Raw genomic sequence first — 20,821 nt, 5'->3', positions numbered from 1 at the left:
ACAGACAATCCCTCAAATTAGGTGGTCTGTTTTTGTCTGTCAAGTGCACGAGAGATAAACTTCTGCTCCGGTTCAAAGAGGGAGACGTTTGTTATTCTACACCTCGCTACCAACCACTTACAAACATGTCCCAGGCGGGAACTGGAGTATGACGATCTCACAAACTGGACCGTCACTGAGCTGAGAGGAGTTGAGTCTGATAATGTTGCAGAAAAATCTGTATTTAAATAATAACACAAACAGCCATTGACAATATTTCCGTCAGCTGACGTTTACACCAGGTGGCTTGAATGCGGAGTGGCCAACTGCTGATTTGGTGTCAATCTGATACCAGGGTAGTATTGGCGTTATCAACTTTTTCCTTGAAATGTTTCAAGATAGTTGAATAGCTTATTGAGTGTGCCTTTCATTTGTTGATCCTGATTATAAGAGGCACATAAAATGTCTGTTTTGACACTTTTAACACAAACCAACAGGTCATCAAAGCAAACGCCTACCTCATTCACAGCGCAACCAAAAATAACTCAGGTGGAACACACAATGTGCCTGCACCACACGGACTTTGTGGGTATCAAAATAAGCGCTTACACAGTAATATACTGTACATGCAAAACAACATTTGTATTTCATACAAATTTATACGCCGCAAGGTATGCTGGGTAAGTTCTTCTTAGGTAAATGTGCACGTGGGTTTCCTGACGTGCCTTGCAGGTTAGAAATTAGGATAAAATTGTGTTGTTTTGTATTTATTAGTGTGTAAGCGACTATTGCCTCGTGCCTGTGGTACTTGTGTTATTTCTGGTTGCACCGTGAGCAAGGTAGGCATTTGGCTTGATGTCATGTAAGAACGCAAATAGCGGATTCACTGCATATAAAAGCTCTGCCAATGTAGGGCAAATGATGTGGGTTTTCTACCAATAAACACAAAGCACAAAATGGCGTGTCTTTTCACAAATAAAAAACAATGTTTTGATCAAAAGTCTGCGAATTTGTGGGTTGGCAACATGCTGAACGTGCAGAGATCCACTGTATAACATTGTCAAAAATGTAACAATAAGAACAACACAGCAATATCGATATTTATATCGATATTATCAATATTTGAATCGATCCGCCCAACCTGAGTACATCCCACATTTGGACCATTGGCCTAATGATGCATCAAGTCTATACTGACCTGATGTCAAGCCCCCGCCTGCATAAATCCTTGACTTGTTACCCACACGCTCACATGACTGGACATGCGAGCTGGAGGAAACAAAGCTGTTCCAGATTTCTCCGTGTGCTTCAGTGACAAAGCCGTTTAGTTCTGCATGGGAAGTGTTAGCGTGCTCGGATGCAAATAGAAACATACCTTGCAGCTGTTTGCTCCCTCTATTGCTCGTTGCTTGTCAGTGTGATATTTTTACTGAAGTGCTTTGTGATTCACAGGCCCTTCAGGTTTGTCCAATTGGGAGGTGCAGGTTGAGTGAGCGAACAGGAGACTGTTGTTACAGTTTGGGTTTGGCTGTGGTACAGCGGTGTGAAGGAGGCAGGTGGCAAGAATATTGTATGATACGGGAGACTGAGTCGGTTACAAAGTGCTCCATTAAATTGTGTTCATCCTTGTTGTCATGGCTGCAAGCTAGAAAGATGCAATTTGATTCATGGACTGTGAACCTTGGAAAGTTAAACACAAACTCTCGTGAGACGCTGGTTGACAAATGTTTTCATAGGAATAGCAGAAATAGAAATAATCCGTTGAAGGCTCAAACTGTATTATAAAGTCTTTATTAACGGCACAGGAAAGTTTGAAGTAAAATGCATCCTTAATTGTCATACATGAGTAGAAATACGTACAAATACATGTGAAGTAACACGTGTGAAGTAACAAGAGACCTCACTAGACATTATTATTAATCAAATAATTAACTGCATGCATCCCTGGGGCAGACCTAGGACACGCTGGAGGGATTATGTTTCACAGCTGGCCTGGGAAGGCCTCACATGTAATAATAATGTCCATGGAAGGGGTTAAGAGAAGAAGAGCTGTGCCACGAGGGAGTATATTTGCAATCAAAGTAGCAACATATTTTAAGATGGACGGTGGTTACATTCTTTTTGGACTGAGATGTTTGACACACACCTGCTGCGTGCATTACGCCTTTGTCATTTCTTTTAAAGTTAAGAGTGTTTTATTATTTTTACTAAGAGCGTTCGTTAACTTATTTTCCGCTTGTAAGCGTGTTTGGAATGTTAAAATGTGGCTTAAACATTACCTGTACGCCACAGTTAATAAAAGATTTATGATGGCGACAGTTGGACCTTGGATATTGGATTATTTATACGGTGGTACCTTGGTTTTTGTTCTCAATTCTTTCCAAAAGGTCTGATGAAAACCAAAACGTATGAAAATCGAGGACGTTTTTTCCCAAAGGAAATAATGTAAATCCAATTAATCTGTTCCAGACACCCCAAAAATATTGACAAAAATACATTTTATATGGAATAATTGGAATGGAACGCAAGATCGACAGACGAATTGGTGCGGCAGTTCGGTCCGTTGTGGTGAAGAGGGAGCTGAGCCGAAAGGCAAAGCTCTCAATTTTACTGGTCAGTCCACGTTCCTACTCTCACCTACGGTCATGAGCCCTGGGTAAAGACGGAAAGGACAAGATCGTAGGTGCAAGCGGCTGAGATTAGTTTTCCCTATAAAGTGGCTGGGCTCCCTCTTAGAGATAAAATTACACAATTGTTGTTCCTGCTGTTGTCCTTGTCTCTTGTCTCTTTTTTTGTCCCCCTCTTGTGGAAGACCCAGGACACGTTGGAGAGACTATGTCTCTCAACTGGCTCGGGAATGCCTTGGGATCCGCCGGGAGAAGCTGGACGAAGTGGCCGCAGAGAGGGAGGTCTGGGCTTAGGCTGCTGCCCCCGCGCCCCGCTCGAGGATAAACGGTAGAAGATGGGTGGATGGATGGAAAATAATTATAGTTTTGCATGCAGAAAAAAATGCAAAAATAATCATAAATGATGAATGGATGGAACTTATTGTTGATGCGGACTTCCCTTACATTCCGGAAAGATCGAATTCAAGTGTTTCTCAACTTCTTTATCTGGCACACGAAACTTTCTTTGGCCCCGTGGTGGGTTGTTTAGCAGCGGCACTCTATAAAAATGTACAGGCAGTGGGCCAGAAATGCATAGATCTCCCGAAACGATACATTACAGGGCAAACGGACTAGTTAGGTGCAATGTTTTACAAAACCGGAGGCAACATTTTGGCGAAAACCGAATCGTATGAAAACTGGACTGTAATTTTTGCAGTTACTTCTTATGTCTACTCAATGTGACTTAAGGTGAAAGATGGACCTCACCCTGTCCTGCCACCCAGTTCAAGCTGGAGCTGCGTAGTTTCGACCCTTCTGGGCAATTAGGAGGAACCGTCCATTATGATGACTGTATTTCCTATGGGTTCCGTACACTATCTCTTGAAAAGACCAACACACTGAAGGTTTTTAAACATTTCAGGCCAAGATAAACATTGAATCATGAAACTCAATAAATCTCTCCTGCAAAAATATTTGACTATTAGGGGATCCTCAACGCGCCCTGTGTCACTTGGAAATATGTTTTACAGGCTCCACCGAGGGAGCGCTTCATCATAATGTGGTGTGGCCTCATATTGTGAAAGTACACACGAGTGCTTGTACTGGCCAGATCTGTGTTTGATGTCCTCAAACCAAATGGTCATTGTGACTGATGAAGGAGTTCATGGTAGTGTTCTTCTCTGCAGGGGGCGCACAGTCAGAATGAGATGTTGTATAATGGAATGATAAGAACTTACAGAAGAGCTCTAAGAAATATCGACCATGTCAAAGCAGAAGAAGCTTGCGTGGTGTTCTTCAGTGGAATGTGCCATCTGAGATTTAGGGTCACGTTTGTGTGTTTGTGGGGGTCTAACTGGGTTTGTGACTGCAAATTCTACCCGTTGTTAATGGTAATAGAAGACATCTGTACCCCAAACTATGTCACACATGCTTTATGCTAGGGTTATGCTAGGGTTAGGGTTGTCCACATGTTGTCCAGTGAGGGCCACATACTGACAAATAAAAGGCTGCAAGGGCAAAAGGATGCACTTTTGTTGTTAGAGCAGAGAAAGCATATTTAGGATTTTCTAAATATGCTTTTTTACCATTATTAGAGCCCTGTAGACATGACATAACACCCCTGTGGTCACCTTTATACTCCTATTATACTTCTTTATTCAATTTATACTTTAATTTATGCTCCTATTTTTTGCTGTTTTTTTTTTTCAATTTTCAAAATATTTCAACTTTCTTCTTATATAATATTTGTAAATTATCTTCTTGTGATGTTTTGACTTGATTCCTATATTTGGACTTTATTCCTATAATAACAAGTTCTCCCAACCTAATTTTCAGAAAATTCCAACATTATTTTGTTATGTTTGTTTCTCATAATATTATCACTTTTATTATTGTTTACTATTATTGCTTTTATATGTTGTCTTTAATATTAAAGACAACATATAAAAGCAATAATAGTATCACATATACAATATATAGAGAGTATATATATAATATTGTGACTTTTTTTCCTCTTTACAACTTTTCTCTCGTAATATTTTGCCTTTATTCTCATAAAATTACAGTTGTTTTTTTCTTTTCTGATGTTGTTTTTTCCCTTAACTAATTAAACTTTCTTGTATTTTTTTTTCTTGGAATTCTGACGTTACTCCCAAAAATATTTTGACATTCTTCTTATGACGTTATAACTTTTTACGCAACGTAATTTTCCCAAAATTACAACTTAAGTCGTTGTTTGGTTTGTTTCTCATAGTATTACCACTTTCTTTTTCTTTAATATTTCATCATTATGCTATTAAAATGACGGTATTTTTCCTCATTATACTATGACGTTGCTCTCGTAAAATTACAACTTTTTCTTGTTTGATTCCAACTTTTTCTCTTAATATTTTGACTTTATTCTTGTAAAATTACTGCTTATTTTTCCATTTTTGCCGCTTTTTTTCTGTTAAGTTATATTTTTAGAATGCAGGCTAATAAAAAAAACAGCAGCTTGAGAACAGTAAAGAAAGCAATCAATTATACACTACTCAAAAAAAAATAAAGGGAACACTTAAAACAACACAATGCGACTCCGAGTCAGTCACACTTGTGTGAAATCAAACTGTCCACTTAGGACGCAACACAGATTGGCAATCGATTTCACACGCTGTTGTGCAAATGGAAGAGACAACAGGTGGACAGCAAGATAGTTTTTATGATGAGAGAGGAGACAAGGTCTGTGATTTATTCCCTCGTTTTCCGCCACTTATCTTGTTCAGTGTCATGGGTGAGCTGGGGCCTAACCCAGTTAACTCGACATGCATGCGTTTGGGCTGTCGGGGGCACGGGGGGAGCATTCAAACAATCAGTTGAATGCTCACCTAGAATCTGATCATTATTTTCATTCAATTCTGTGCTGCTATCCTATTCAGGGTCTAAACTGACACATCCAGACTGTCCATTCCCATTACTTACAATTACCATCTCATCATGAAGGAAAACCAATGGAGATGGATGATATGTTATTTGTGCAGTACAGTATTTGTATCAGTTAGGCTTGCATGGGAGAAATACGACGAAGGCCCATAAAGACAAGTCAGGAGATCACCTCGATGTCGCCATGTCTTGTAAACTGTGCTCTTGTCGTGTACAGGGTGTGACTTTTTCACTTGTAAGCCATGGCAATTCTTAGAACGTCGCGACATTGTAAAAGTGACACCTTGTAAAGTCGACTGAATGATGGATGTCATACTTGTCTGGACCTTGAGCCGCAGATGTCCAGTCGTCCTGGACAAACACTGCCATCTAGCGTTAGAAAGGGAAAACTGCACTAAGTAACCTCAGCGTCTGATTGGCTTTAAAGGCATAAAGCCTTGACAGATTTGCAGTACATAAATGTACCTTCCCTGTTACCAGAACATATTCATGTCTTTCAAAACTGGATATAGTTTGGTTGTGTATATTGTATATATAACCTTTATTGAGTTGTACGTCATTTATGCGTTTACTTTTCCTCTTTCCTCAAATATATGTTATTTATGGGTGTGTAAAAAGACCAGCAAGAAGCATGCTGCTCCTAAAGCAAGGGTGTCCAAAATGCAGCCCGGGGGGAATTTACGGCCCACGGCTGTTTATTGATTGGCCCTCGGCACATTCAAAAAATACAATTTAACAAGAAAACGAAAAAAGCAACAGCAAAGTTGAAAAAACAAAAACAATAACAAGAATAAAGATGAAATACTAGGTGAATAAATAGCATAATGTTGAAATATGAAAGATTTAAATATGGAATTTTTTTTAAAAGTCATAATATTATAAGAAACAAACAAAGCACAAAATACAGTTGCAATTCTAGAAAAAAAAATGGGTAAAAGCAAGTAAAATATTACCATATAAAGTCAAAATATTCTGACAAAAAAGACATCATCTTACAAGAAAAGATGTGCAAGAAGGAAGTTAAAATATTTGTAAATACAAAACAGCACAAAGCTGACATGCAGGCTTCTTTATTCTTTAAGTATAAAAAATGTCTTAGCACATCTACTGTACATGGGATGCGTTAAAAAATGCAAAAGTGCCGCCCTCGCATCCTTTGATTTGTCAGTGTGTGGCTCTCGGTGGAAGATGTTTGGACACCCCGTCCTATAAGGGGCAAAAACGTGACTTATTGAACAATTAGAAGAGTGTTTTTAAAGTTTAATTTTTGCTCGAACCGTATATTGGCTTGCAACCAGTCCAGAGTGTACCCCGCCTGTCGCCTGAAGTCAGCTGGGATAGGCTCCAGCATGCCCCCGTGACCTTAATTAGAAAATGGATGGATGGATGTAAATGGAAGCACTCCCCAAAACAATCATAAGTGATGTGCTAGATTTGGTTATTTGAATAAAAAAAAGCCCTCTGTGCTGATGAAATATATGATGAGAACATGAGATGTAATTATGATATTGAGACTATAATAAGATGACATTGTCAGTGTTTATTGGACTCGTCCTTGAGCCAAATACACCCTCAGTTTGAGGAATGCCAGCCAGGGAGTTTCTGAATAATTTGACAGAAATGCTGAACCGACCACCACCTTTTCCCTTCCAGACATTTTCTTTGATTTCATTTGCTTTGCAGTCTGTGGACAAGGATACGAATTCATTCACGCGGCATACAGCCCTGCTGGGAACAGGGGCGCAGTGTGCGAGGCAGCTCGGCAGGGCCTTACATAATGTCAACACAATTAGCATCATTAACTTCAAGTTGAAATTCAAAGGCAGCAGGGCCAACCGTTCGTCACTTCCTCGTCAAATGGCTTTAGAAGTAAGGGAAAGGAAAAGGTTGTTAGGCATGTTTTAGCAAGAAAATCATCCACAAAAGTGACAGCTGTATATTATATTTGTATATTGATGTGCAGTTATAATAATATTTTAATTAAGTAATAAGAAATAAACACTCACATATGTTAGCATGTGGAGAGTCACATTATCACAGAGTACTTCCGGCAGTAGCTATTGTCTCATCAAAGTGACATTAGTGACACCTAGTGACCAGTGTACAATACTACATATCACAACGTGTCTTCTTCATGGCTTATACTGTATTGGTATTTTACTTCATTTAACTATCTCATGCTTGAAAATGCTTAATAAAAGGGGTAAAATACGTTAAAATGTGCTTAAATATGCATGTTTTTTTTCCTAATAGGCCATATTTAACCACAAAACATCATGATTTAGTAATTAATTGATTTTTTTAAATGTGATATAGTGAAGCCGCTGAATTCGAAGCGCGAAGTGGTGATGGACGACTGTATTTTTTTATTTATTATATTTTCAAAAACAGTAAAATGTTTGATTATTCTTCATTTAGCAGCATTGTCACGTCAGCGCGTTTGAAGAAAAACAAATGATGTTACCGTTTATGTCCAGCAGATGTCGCTGAATGACCGGTTTTCTGTGCCCAAATCAATCCCACAATCCCAACACACCGGCAGTGTATCCATTTGAATGGTTCAAACGCTGAAACGGCAGCGAACGTTCAGCAAAAGAGTTGGCCTAGACTGTAACCTGTTTTTCACGTTTTGGACTTTACATACCTAAAGAGAATATACATGTCTCTTGACAAAATGCCTCGGTTGGTATTTAAATGTGGTGTTTGACTCCCGCTAATTGTTTTGAAGTATTATGATAGTTAAGTTGGGGAGGCTAAGTCGCTAGTTAGGCTAGCTGGTTGTGTTATGTTTGATAGCTTTCTGACTAAGCTGTGGGCTAACACTTGCAGGTGGCTAGCTGTGGATTTTATTTCGCTAGCCCCATTACGTCGAAGAATGTTACGAAATTGGGTGTTGTAAACGCCACTTGATATATCTTCCGCCGTGTTGTTGTTAACGCGATGGAGAACGTGCTAAGGTAACTTTTATTGGCGAGGGGGACGTCTTGCTAATGCTAATACAACTAACGAAGCAGCAAACAACGGCGTCGTGTTAGTGTAACACTCGTGCTGTGACTATTCCCAGTTGTGCATTTATTACAATTTGAAGTCGCCAACTGTAACATCTGTTACTACGTGGTCTGATGTTTGACACATGAACTCTATGTACTTTTCCTTCCCCAATAGAGTCCCCCAATTGTGACAAGTGATATGCGTTTCTGTCAACGACATTTCTCAAAAGTCAAGAAGAAAAAGTCCAATGGCCTCATGTGATTTCACCTGCATCTTTCTGCCACAAAGATCATGAAGCAGGTAAGACTTGTGAGCTACTAGCGTGTGATATTATGTAAACAGTGTGGTGGTTTAGAAATTCCTGGTGACAGTGCAAGTGGTATTGTTGTAGTGGAGCATGCAGTAGTGGCCTCATCCCCTGTCCTTTTGTTTTAGGTGGATAATATAAATAAGGACAAATTAGATAAGGAAAGGTGAGTCTCTTGATCCATATTTGTAGGAATGTGTCACACAGTTAATGCTCCTTTTAGTCACTGGATCATTTTAAACATCTAACATGTTGATTCTAATCTGAATCCATGTTCTCCGAATGAACACCCGTCCATGTTGTCGCTCCTCACAGCTTCCAAGTGCATTACGGAGTACACAGTCCCGGCAAAGCGAAGAAGTCCTTACCGTGCAAGAGGAGGAGTGGTCTGTTCCCAGAGGTGGGCTCGAAGCTGCACCGTAAAACATTCAATGTTGGCCGTGCCCGCGACCCCGGCATGGCCAACAAAGAAAACGAGGTGACGTGCGCTGATGTGCGGGGGAATCACTATAAAGACAACTGCGGGCCCCCTGTGAGCACTGCAGAGGCCTCCAAGATGGCAGGGGCCAGCTCCAAGTACAGTGATTTCACTGAAGTATGTTTAAAAAAAATAATAGTTCAACCTTAAACAACAGAGTCAGTTTGCAGTGTTTAGCCAGATTTCCCTTTCTCCGTTGTTTTTTCATAGTTATCAAAAGACCACGAAGCGATGACTCACATCCTCTTTGGAAGGAATCTTCGACTTAAGGTGGCCCTAACGCTATGGCGAAGAAACTCCAATGAACTAGTGGCTTACCTAATTAGGTAGATCATTTACTATCGAGACTGGGTTTGGATCGTTTAAATCCTTGACATCTACTGTTTGTTTTGTGACTCCCCAGAATTGAAGATACGGGAGTGCTGCTTGACCTGTTACCTGTCATAACCGATGAGTGAGTCTCCTTTGGCATTTTTTTTTCATTAAGTACAGTGGAACATTATCACAATTTGTTAACCACTCACGTACAGTCAAGTGATAAAATGAGGCTGAAAGATGGACATCGTGGTGTTTGCCACAGCGCTGCTATCTATACACTACCCTCCAAAAGTTTGTGAACACCTGCAGGTGAAGTTGTTGATTTCCGGGTGTTGGTTTCAGTTTTGTGCGATGGCAGACAGGCGTGCGTTCACCTCACAAAGCCCAGGGCTGATTAAAAAACAAAACATTCATGACGTGTCCTGGCCTCAGTCTGATTTTAAAGATGGTGCTGTTGTAGCGTCGAGAGGAGCCGCCACTGGAGTAACCTACGTGCCTTGCGGGCACTTTGTAAATAACAGTTGAAGTTACGTGATTGTGGTTGTTGCTCAGGCGTCATTAGCCATATAAAATGGTCGTTTGTTTTGTGTTAACTTACCTGTTGCGTGTTAGTGTTCATTTTGTGGTTCGTTGTTTGGTCTGTCCGTTTGCACCGCGTTGTCAAGCTATTTGTTGGCTATCGCTTGCAAATTGAAGAGCACCTGTCTTAAGCGAAACGAAGAACAGATGTGTTACATTGCGCAACCGAGTTATTTGTGCCACGGTGGTACAAGGCGTGAAGAAGCAGAGTTGCAATGCCATCTACTGTACGGCGTTGTAACAACAAGCTAATCAGACAGAGCCATTGTAATGTGGAATGGCAAGAGCGAGCTGGGAGTGCCAAATCAAAAAAAAAAAGTAGCCAAGTATCATTTGTGGCAGACTGCAAATGAAAATAAAAACTACACAGGCACAAACACATGCCCATGTGCACCGTAGCAGCATCATAAAATGACTGTGACGTAATTGCTCTTTGTCAGTTATATATAATAAGCACCTTTCATGATAGAAATCAATAGAAAGGCTTGTAAATCACCCATGTTACACTCACTGCTATGGCAGTACATGCATGCATGTAATCAAGACGTGTCTTATTGTTCATTTTGCTTCTCCCACCTCGCAGCTTCATAAAACTGTAGTTTATGAAGGTTCCATAGGAAAGGTATCCTTAAATTACGTGGAGTACAGACAAAAAATAGAATTAACCTCACCTTCCCGGGTGGGCAGGGTGCCCCTGCAATAAAATGGTGGAGGAAACAGTCGTGCAACCTCAGAGGTGTTTGACTTAAGTGTTTCCACTGTAATTTGTAATGCTAATGCAATGTTGACTTAGCGTTATGTCATAGTCTCTGTTCACACTATTGGTTTTAAATATATTTCTTGTCTGGCCACACTGCAGTGAGGACAGGTACTTTACTCATGTTACTTTAGATTAAAAAAAAAAAAACACCAATTCTAAACTGTGTGGGTGTATAGAATGGCAAATGTGACTGCTTTTTGTGTGTGCCGTTATCTCCTTTAATGTGCCAGGTTTTGTTTTGTTTTTTTACCTTTTTGTGTTCATTTTGAAGGATATGCAGTAGAAAATGGATGCATGTAGTGCCATATGCAGGAGTATCTCCACTATTCACTTTCACATGATGCTGTTATTGGGCCTTTTCCAGGAAAAACTATTATCAGTCTCCTGAATGGCTAAATACAGGAGTCATCGCACCACCTGTTGCCTAGTACTTGACTTCATGAGAATGCATTGTTAAGTGACCAGAGCAGTAGCCCATTTCACTGTATAAAAGGGTTTAGTAGCACATTGCCCCTGATAGGCATAACATAACCTTGATGTGTTTTACCATCTACTGCTGCCAGTTTGCTTACTACGTTTCTCTTCCTTGCTTTGTTTTTGACAGCCTTCAAACTGAAGCACCATGTTTTTCACTTGGCTGCTGCGTTGACCTCATACCCCAAGTAAAAGTGATTCTTGCCAGTAAATATGAAGAGTAAGTGTCGCTGCATACAGTATCTGTAAGTGGACTGCCTTTCACTGATAAGTAATTATCAACCAGTAGAAGTTTCTGGTTCAACCTAACAAAAAAAGTTTGGGTGACAGCTGTTGAATGAAAGCAGCAGAATCCCCAAACTATCCAAAATGACTACCTGTAATCTTTTATTGCTACATTTATGTTTGTTTTGCTCTACCTCGCACGGTTTCTTCCACAGACATATCCTTGTGGGTTTACACTGGGTTCAATCCGTCATCAAGAAATGGTGGCCAGAACTTTCAAAGACAGAGAAAAGACTGCGGGACAGTTTGGACAACAGGTGAGAGCTGCATGTTGTAATAGACACCACTTGGTCTTTAAATGTGTCTTTTGGGAGTTTAGGTTTTTATGCAGCTTGTCAGTCACACCATGTTTGAAGGCCACAAAGGAAACATCTCATTACAGTAGGGATTAGGGATGTCCCGATCCACATTTTCTGGCTTCCGATCCGGTACCGATCCTTTTATAAGCTTTTGTTACAAACATGAATTTGTGGAATTAAATATGGTTATGAAAATAGCTCTTCAAAGCATTAAAAATAATGCAACCAAAGTATTGCTGAATTTACTTTTTTTGTTACACGGTATGACCACATGACCCACAGCTTTGGTAACTAACCTCTGAGTCAGTTCCCTAATTAATTAATTAATTAAAACATTTTCAATCTATTTATGGTGAGTGCTGTTGGCCAGGGGTGCCATATAAAGGGGAAAAGTCAGGACAATCCCGAGGTCCCCCAAGGGCCAGAATTACTGGCTGCACAGATCGCTTTAGCCCTTGCGTCGTCTCTGGCAACCTGTTTGCACTTTTCAAACGCCGCAGCAAAAGAAACAAGCCGCGGGCGTCGTAGCGATGCTGGTGTTTCAGGTTGCTGGTAAGGGTGTGGTGTTGAAGCTTGATGGGTTTTTTTCTCATGACAGAATGCTTGCAGAGTATTTGGTGAAATTTGGCAAGAAATTTAGCAGCACGTCACAGAAGAGGAGCCCCTGATTTGCTCAGCCTAACCGCACATTACAGTTGTTGTTGTTTTTTTTTTTTCATCGGTTATCAGATTTATCTGTATGATGTCATAATGCCGAATGTCGGCCCATTTTGCGACCCTACATTTTAGCAATTTGATTCTATAAACCCACAATAGTGCAAGTTATTCTTAATGTGTATCAGGTCAATATCAGCAAAAAAAACCCACAAAAAAAACAATATTGGATTATATCTCTCTGCATCTGAAATCTCCGATATTGGCACTCTGATACAAGCAGTCAATTCCAGACTCCACCTCAGCATATCGATGCAGCAGCGACCAGATAGAGCCCATGTGATCACAGCAATAGTGTTTGCTAGCGTGCTAACAGAGTCGCAAAGTGCAGGAGACGTTGCAGCTGATTGCAAAACTTGTCATGCACAAATTTCCCGTGGTGGCGCAGAACTGGGGAAGTTTAATTTGACCAACCTCAAAGCAAACATGTAGCAGCATCACACGGGACACTCCCAGGGGATGGCAAAAAGTCATTAGCTACAACAGAAACGAGCGAGCCCCTGCCGGTGGTGAGTAATGTACGCTTTAAACGCTTCATTGAGCACCTCAAACCTCGCTATTATGCTAGCTGCCACTACATTGTGGATGAAACTATACCCCACCTGCATAAAGAAGTAAATGAGTGAATCGTTCTCATAACTACTGTTGCTGACTATTGTTGTCTGTTTGAGTAATATCACTTGATCAAGCCTTTTCTAATATTCCAAACTACAAAACAAGTCATAAAAGTATGCATGAATTGTGCTTTTCTAATGTTCCACACTACAAAATAAAAGTGTGTATGCTTCATGTTTATCGGCTCAATATTGGTTATCGGCCGATAATCAAGGCTGCAATATCGGAATTGATAAAGTTGTATCGGGACAGCCCCCTGTAGTGTAACAGCTGGTCGTGCCGGATAAGACTGGCACTCAAGTAGATTAGGGCTTCTTTTGAAGAGGCAACAAGACAAATCAACATATCCTGTGACTGTTGGGTTTGTTTTGTTTTTTGTGCTACAGGAACATTGAAGTCTTAAAGCAACGACTAAAGGACATGTGGAAGGACGGGGCCAGGCTTTGTCTGGTTCCAGGTTCTACTGGTGACCTAGCAAAGGTGAGGTGTTGTTATTGTAGTATTTGGCTATTATTGTGTCAGACAGTTGTTCAAAATAACAGACCAGACCTTCCAATGCATTTTTCATACATTTCAAACTTTTTTCTTTTTTTATCAGAAGTTTTAAAAAGAAAAATAAACATAATAAAAAAATATAGAATTAGATTATATGAATGTGTCATCTCAAAGGTGTAGTAAGGCCTGTTGAGTTATCTTGTCCTAAATAAATACATGTTAAAACAGCACCACAGGCTGTTGTTTTAGGGTGTACAGAGCCACATGCTTGTATCCTGGTAAAGCTCCACCCACTAACTTGGATCACACATCTTCCAAGTTGTTTGTTTTTTTGGGGGGTTGTTTCATTAGTCATTTTGTCATATAATGAAAATACAGTGGACATTTGAGTGATGTGATTGTTTTCAAGTTTAAGAACTGAGCAAATGCTGGTGTTTTGTCACGTTGCAGGACATTGAGGCTTATGTCCTGCAGCTGCGCTGACAATGTCACTGTAGCACTCCTGAGGATGTGACCACTAATGCCGGATCACGGCTGTGTTTTTGTACGGATGATGACATCCGGGATATGGACTGGATCATGTTTTGCTACTCAGACCTTCAAACTGAAACTGACACTTAAGAACAACTTGCCGAGTCATAGCGGGAGACACGTAAGCAGGGCCGGGAGCACGTTTCTGCCGAAGAAGCACAACAAATGACTGCTTCACATTGAAGTGGACCGTCTCAGGAAAGGGGGCGTACCGTGGACCGCCATGAGACCGGATGTGTGTCGCTCTATGTAGTGCCAAGCTAGTTGTCTTTCCCTACACCGCTTGTTGCCACGGAATGCAAATGCACTTGTGGATTTTATGAATGGCCCGCTGTTTGGATGTTTTTAACCTGCATTCAATGGAATCAGGAACTTGAATTTGCATCAGTCTTAAGTTATTTGTGCGCATCTTGTATCTCCATGTGTCATTTTGACTCGATGTAAAAACAAGTTATTCTTTTAAGCTTTTAAATAAATTTGACAAAGATCGAAATGTCGAATTATTTCTCTAAACATAACATGAAAATGTAAACATGATTCATTGTACATATTGTGGTTGCAGTCTCAAGGGAGGAAACCCAAATGTATAACCCTGTAATGTTTGGATTTTACTGGCTTGTGCAGGTGTCCCTAACGATAATGACTCGGATAAAGACCATAATTTTGTTTTTGAAACTATGGCAAGTTCCAACAGCGTTTGCGAGCGAGGTGGAACAGTGCGTGCTTCAATCCTTTTATATTGAAGGCCTGACTACCGCCGATTGCCGATGTTGCCAAGCGGACCGGAAGCAGTGTGTCTCCGGCAGGCCTACAAAAAAAATCATGAAAATTAAAATACAGGGAAATTAAAAACGGGAGGGGGGAAGAAGGGCAAAATAATAGTTTCTCGGTGAAAACGTGAGGGTTGGCAGGTATGGTTATAAGACGGCAGCCGTATCAGCATTGGTTCCGTTTGTGTATCGAACGTTGAACAATAAAGCTTCGTCGTTTTATGTGACGTCACGACAGCTGATGTACGGTCTGTTCTGTCGACGCGATTTCCATGTTGTCGCAACTCCAGTTTAAAGTGTCTTTTATTTGATATCAACAAACAACATGGAGAGAATAGCGCTCTTATGGCTTTTCGTGCAGGCAACGTTCGTCGTGGCTTCGTGTTTTACCGATATAGAAACAGGGCCTGGCGCAGGTGTATCGACACAGACCACGGGAGATCGGTTTAAAATTGAGGGAAGGGCGATCGTACCTGGGGTAAAAACACAAGACTGGGTCTCTACAGCAAGGGTTCTCGTAGACGGTGAAGACTACGTGGGCTTTTTGAGGTAAGAAATCTCCATACTGTATATGCATGCTAACGAATTAGCTTGGTGCCGTATCATTAGCATGCTAGCTAATCAACATCGAGAAGAACGAATGACAGTGGGCACTATCTCTTTATGGTCTTTTCAATTTACAGTACAAAATACCATTGGTATTCATATATGCTAATATTCAATCAAGTCTTTATTATAGGGCCAAATACAGCAATGTACGTCGTGGCGAGGTCAGGCCTAACACATTGCTAATGCTACAATAATAATAACAGTCGCTGTTGTGCTAGTAAAGACAAAAAACAATGGACGTGTTCACTGAATGTAAATAATAGTTTTAACAATATATGTTCTAGAATGTACCAGTTATTTACCCATGAACGCACATAAATGCTCCCGCACGACTGTTCATACACGATGACATGACTTAACTTTCTCTACTCATGAGTAGAAAGCCATACAGCTATGTATGTGTTTTTTGTGTAATAAGCTGTGCAAAGCCCCAAAAATAACGCTACTTTATTCGTACCTTGTTTATTCGTACCATCAAGATATTCATTAACAAGCAGGAAAAGTACAGGCGCAACATAAAATGACACGACACACTTTAACCATCCGTTACTACGTCGCGCCCTCATGTGTGCCGTTTTTCAAAAATTACTTTGTAAATAAAATCTTAGTGGCTCAATACGGCCTAATAGCAGTACAAATGCATATTTATGCAAATTATACTTTATTATTTGTCTAAATTAAGCAATTTCAAGCTTTAAAATGATTAAATGAACTAAAATACAAATAAAAGGCAGACGAAGCGTTCTAATTGTAAATGTAGTATTCTGCATTGGCCACTAGGTGTCAGTAGACAGACCAGACGTGATCGCCAGAACAGGCGTTTATTGCAGGTTTCAATTATCCCACAACAGGCCCTAACTAGATGTGAATGCTGAAAAGCTGAAGCAAAACTGAAATGCTTTGACAATGTACAAAAATCAAAACTTAGAATGAAGGTGGGAGCCGTTTGGAGTTCTTTGAGCTCGACTATGGAATTGAGCTGACAATCTTTGGGTCACTGTTTATTTTATTTCATACAACATGATGAATGGGACTTGAACATGCACCTGTTGGGTTGGCAACTCTGTGCTCTTACCAGCTAAGCTATGCTATTGCTGTAGATTCAGCAGACTGATTCTGTAACGGTACAGTATATGTAAAACGAAATTACGCCAACAGAGGGCGCCGTTTAAATTGGCCATTCATTTTCAATGGGAACATTTTCACAGAAAATATGAAATTACACTAAATGTGGGAATATTTTGAAAAGTCTCAAATAGTAGCACATTTGAACATTTCGATATTGGATTTCTTTGAATTGGTCAAGAAATGGAGGAGTAGTTGGCAGACAGAAAATGAGGCAGAATAAGAAGTACAATAACACGGGCGACTATTAGGGCCATAACCCACGACAATCTAAAACTGAACTCTTAACCGGCATCGCTTCTTGTCCTCCACACATCTGTCCGCCCGCCGCTAAGGTCCCCTGGGGAACACATTCACTGTGGAACACCAGCAGGAGTTTTATTTACGCCTTAAATGGTTTATTTACTCTTATTCTAGTGGGTAATATGAGTGTAAAGCCATATAAAGCCGCCAGTACAATACATTGATGAGACTAGCCACTGCAGGACGTACGTTGACCAGAAAAAAACATCAAGGAACTGCTAAAAGTGTGAGTGTAATTTTATTTATGTCTAGTATGTTTTATTTCCTCTGACTATATCTACTATATTTTTGTAATACAAATGTAAACATGACTATATGAGTGTTATTTCATGTTTAGAGGGCTCTAATAATGTTAAAAACTGTATTTAGAAGACCACAAACAGGTTTTCTACGCCATAACTATGAAAATATTCCATTTATTAATATTCCATCCTACTTGGCAGAAATTCACTTATTGCGGTTGGATCTGGAAGCCATTACTCGCACTAAACAAGAGACGACATATGTAATACCCACAAGATGTATTTTCTCACACAACAACAAAACAAGGGACACTTTTGCAGGAAGAGTGGTACTGAAAGTTGATGGGGGTTTTTTTTTTATTTTTATTATTTGTTGCAGAACTGATGGTAGTTTTGCTGTAAACGATGTCCCGTCCGGGTCCTACGTTGTTGAAGTTGTCGCTCCAGCGTACCGATTTGAGCCAATCCGTGTTGATATTACATCCAAGGGCAAAATGAGGTATGACTTCTCCATTCAACTGAGTTCAATTATGTTGAATTCTATGTGACTTTTCCACACACGCAACACTTGTCCATTTGTTTATTTATTTATTTATTTATTTAAAAGCAAAAAAACAAACACTTGTCCATTTAACAGGGCTCGTCTTGTGAACTACATTAAGACTTCAGAAGTCATCCGGCAGCCGTATCCTCTCCAAATTCGAGCCAGTGGTCTTCACAGCTACTTCATGAAGAGGGAGACCTGGGGCTGGACCGACTTCCTCATGAATCCAATGGTAAATAAACGATAGCTCGTGCTTTGGTTATGAGTCAAATTTCTGTGTGGCTGTGCCCATCGGAAAGAACAGAATTAGAAATGATCTGTTCAGGATTCAAACTGTCACCATAATAAAGTCTCAGTATTAACTGTACAGGCAATTATGTGCTTAAGAAAATATGTGTGGTCACCAAAGAGAACCACATACTTACTCACGGTGCAACAAAAGGAAAACACAACACATCCACAGCAAGGTAACACATCCCATAAATCAACTGCTGCTGCTACGTGGGTGATAAACAGCTAAACGGTAAACATAACACGTAACAAAGTGTTATTTACAAGTGCCGCAAGGCATGCTGGGTAGTCCAGCGGCAACAACAATATGAGCGATGAACATTAAAACATTGGATATCAAGAATATGTTAACGTCCCTGTTTTATTTACTTTGCCAACGACTTCCTCGACATATTTTGCAACCAAGCAAAAATGCGACCAAGACGGCAAAATGTTGGGAGAGCATCACAAGCTACCCAGCATGCCCTGCGGCAGGACCATATGGGTGTCATTTTGGCATGGGTATTTTGCATAGATATTTATTTGAATGCACACAAGGTGCAGTGGGTAGGTTGCGTTGTGTGCTGACGTGTTGTGTTGTTTGGATCGCCTTTTTGTACAAGCTACAGATTGCGTCTGACTATTTCCTGTACGGCTCAAGCGTGCCACGATAGCACTGCAAGTCATGTTGTCGAATGCAGCGTTTAAGGTTTTAAAAAAGGAATTTGGAAACGCCCGGTGGGCCAGATTAAGACGCTTGGCAAGCCTGATGTGGCCCACAGGCCACAATTTGCCCACCCCTGCCCTAGTAGTGTTCAACTTTTCAAGTGTAAAAAGAAGTTAATCACTCCAAAGTTTTTTATGACGTTAGAGACTTGTTTTCCTTAATGATCCAAATGCATTCGCTACTGTGAAATCAATTATCGATTAAAGGTATTCATCCTGAACAGCAATTATTACCATCTCGATCACACAGTATTTTTTCATGTTGTGTCCAGTCTCGGTCCTGTGCCTGAATTTACTGGTTGTCTCGCTCTTGCAGGTTATGATGATGGTGCTCCCCCTGCTGATCATTGTTCTGCTGCCCAAAGTGGTCAACACCAATGACCCAGAAATGAGAAAGGTAAGAAAAGCCATGAAGAAGAGTGTTAAATTACAAATCCATGCACTGCATTGATTTAGTTGGCAACAAAACACACTCAGTGGGTGCAGCCCTCCACCGATGTGTACTTTTCACCTGCAAAGACAGTGACTAACGATGAGTGGTGTAATGGTACATGTATCGGTAATCAGATTTTACACATTAAAAGTGAGGGACCAGGGAATGAGCCTGGAGACCCTCTTACCTTTATCCCAGAGATTGTTGATGGACCATCACCTCCTCATCCTTACAACGTACGGGGAGATGCTACATCTTTATCCTGAATGATGGTCGCAGCAGCCGAGCCTTGAGACTAAAAGTGTGGCCAATATTGATGGGCGGTTTGCCTCTCTGAGCTTTTTATGGTGTTTATGGTTTCGAAAAGAATGTGAAATATCCGACTCGCCACAAGTCCGTGAATGCATCTAGACTGTGTTGTGACTGCTGATTGGATGAGCAAGGGAGGGGGGAGTAGGTTGGTGTATGCAGGGAGTCTCACTGGACAGAAAAAGGTGAGGACGTTTTGAGTTGAGTCTGAAGCAAGTAACTGAGCAGTAAAATAAACTACATACTATTGGATCCTTCAGTTTTTGTATGTAATATGTGTATTTTTATTGGATCATTTTATTTATTGGAGAATTACAGTATACTTGCTTTTCTACAAGCACCTTTTTACAAAGCTACCCTATTACCAAAATAGTTCCAAAAATGGGTCTTGAAAAAGAGGGCTCATCTGAAAGACAGGTCTTACTGACTAAGGCACTGTACTAAATTAGTTTTTATTAACTGCCATTTTTTTACAGGAAATGGAACAGTCCATGAACATGCTGAACCCCAACCCCGAGCTTCCGGATGTGTCCGAGCTCATGACCAAGCTTTTCTCCGGCTCCAAGGGCTCCAGCAAGGCAGGCGGCAGCAGCAAAGGAACCAGGCCGGCTGTCAAGAGGAGGTAGTACGCGTCCCTCTGAAGAAGCACGTCAAGTCACAGAAGCAGGATTTTTAAGTGTCTTTTTCGCCCCCCTCCCTCACTCCGGGTCTATTGTACAGTTCTCTTTATGAACAGCTGTAAACTACTTCAAACTTAAAAAATATTACCTTTTTTTCCCCCACACTCCTCTGGAAGAAATCCCTTCATAAGCAGTTTTTTTTTTCTTTCATTTGCTGTAGTGGTCTTAATTCATTGTCCTGTTCTAATCGTGCTTTGCTGCTAATTCCACTACCTGAAAGACAACATCTATACATAGTCAGAGATTTTTTTTTTTTGTATTATTATTTCATTAATATGACTGTGAATGAAGATTCATTGAGTAATTTTAAGACTAATGATAAGATCTTATTTAAAAAGCTTGAATAAATAAATTGCAATGGTATGGAACAGCTATGTTTCAGTCCTATTTGTGTGAAATCTTCCACCGTTTATTTATTTTTTAATATTGTAATTAGGACTAGGCCTGTCACAATAATCAA

At 40.4% G+C, this 20,821-nt stretch overlaps 2 protein-coding genes across 4 annotated transcripts; both read left to right on the top strand.

The window, feature by feature from the left end:
- Window positions 1-1,452: 1,452 nt before the first annotated feature.
- Window positions 1,453-14,858, top strand: katnbl1 (katanin p80 subunit B-like 1). Of its 3 annotated transcripts, none has more exons than XM_054761656.1 (10): window positions 1,453-2,934; window positions 8,670-8,795; window positions 8,931-8,968; window positions 9,118-9,397; window positions 9,491-9,606; window positions 9,684-9,734; window positions 11,542-11,631; window positions 11,852-11,953; window positions 13,711-13,804; window positions 14,270-14,858. In XM_054761656.1, the coding sequence occupies exons 2-10, from the start codon at window positions 8,787-8,789 to the stop codon at window positions 14,300-14,302; spliced, it is 813 nt and encodes a 270-aa protein (XP_054617631.1). In that variant the 5' UTR covers window positions 1,453-2,934; window positions 8,670-8,786; the 3' UTR covers window positions 14,303-14,858. The 3 variants fall into 3 exon arrangements, with proteins under 3 accessions (XP_054617631.1, XP_054617630.1, XP_054617632.1); XM_054761655.1 differs by lacking the exon at window positions 1,453-2,934 and adding an exon at window positions 8,030-8,186 and having other exon boundaries at window positions 14,270-14,857; XM_054761657.1 differs by lacking the exon at window positions 1,453-2,934 and adding an exon at window positions 8,309-8,461.
- A 453-nt stretch (window positions 14,859-15,311) lies between these two features.
- On the top strand, window positions 15,312-20,735 carry emc7b (ER membrane protein complex subunit 7b). The gene is made up of 5 exons (XM_054761659.1): window positions 15,312-15,669; window positions 17,779-17,898; window positions 18,037-18,175; window positions 19,256-19,336; window positions 20,158-20,735. The coding sequence occupies exons 1-5, from the start codon at window positions 15,446-15,448 to the stop codon at window positions 20,305-20,307; spliced, it is 714 nt and encodes a 237-aa protein (XP_054617634.1). The 5' UTR covers window positions 15,312-15,445; the 3' UTR covers window positions 20,308-20,735.
- Window positions 20,736-20,821: the final 86 nt, after the last annotated feature.

The sequence above is a fragment of the Dunckerocampus dactyliophorus genome, chromosome 19, assembly GCF_027744805.1.
Source record: "Dunckerocampus dactyliophorus isolate RoL2022-P2 chromosome 19, RoL_Ddac_1.1, whole genome shotgun sequence".
NCBI lineage: Eukaryota > Metazoa > Chordata > Actinopteri > Syngnathiformes > Syngnathidae > Dunckerocampus > Dunckerocampus dactyliophorus.
Note: the sequence above shows the minus strand (reverse complement) of the source record. Positions and strands in the feature narration are given on the sequence as shown.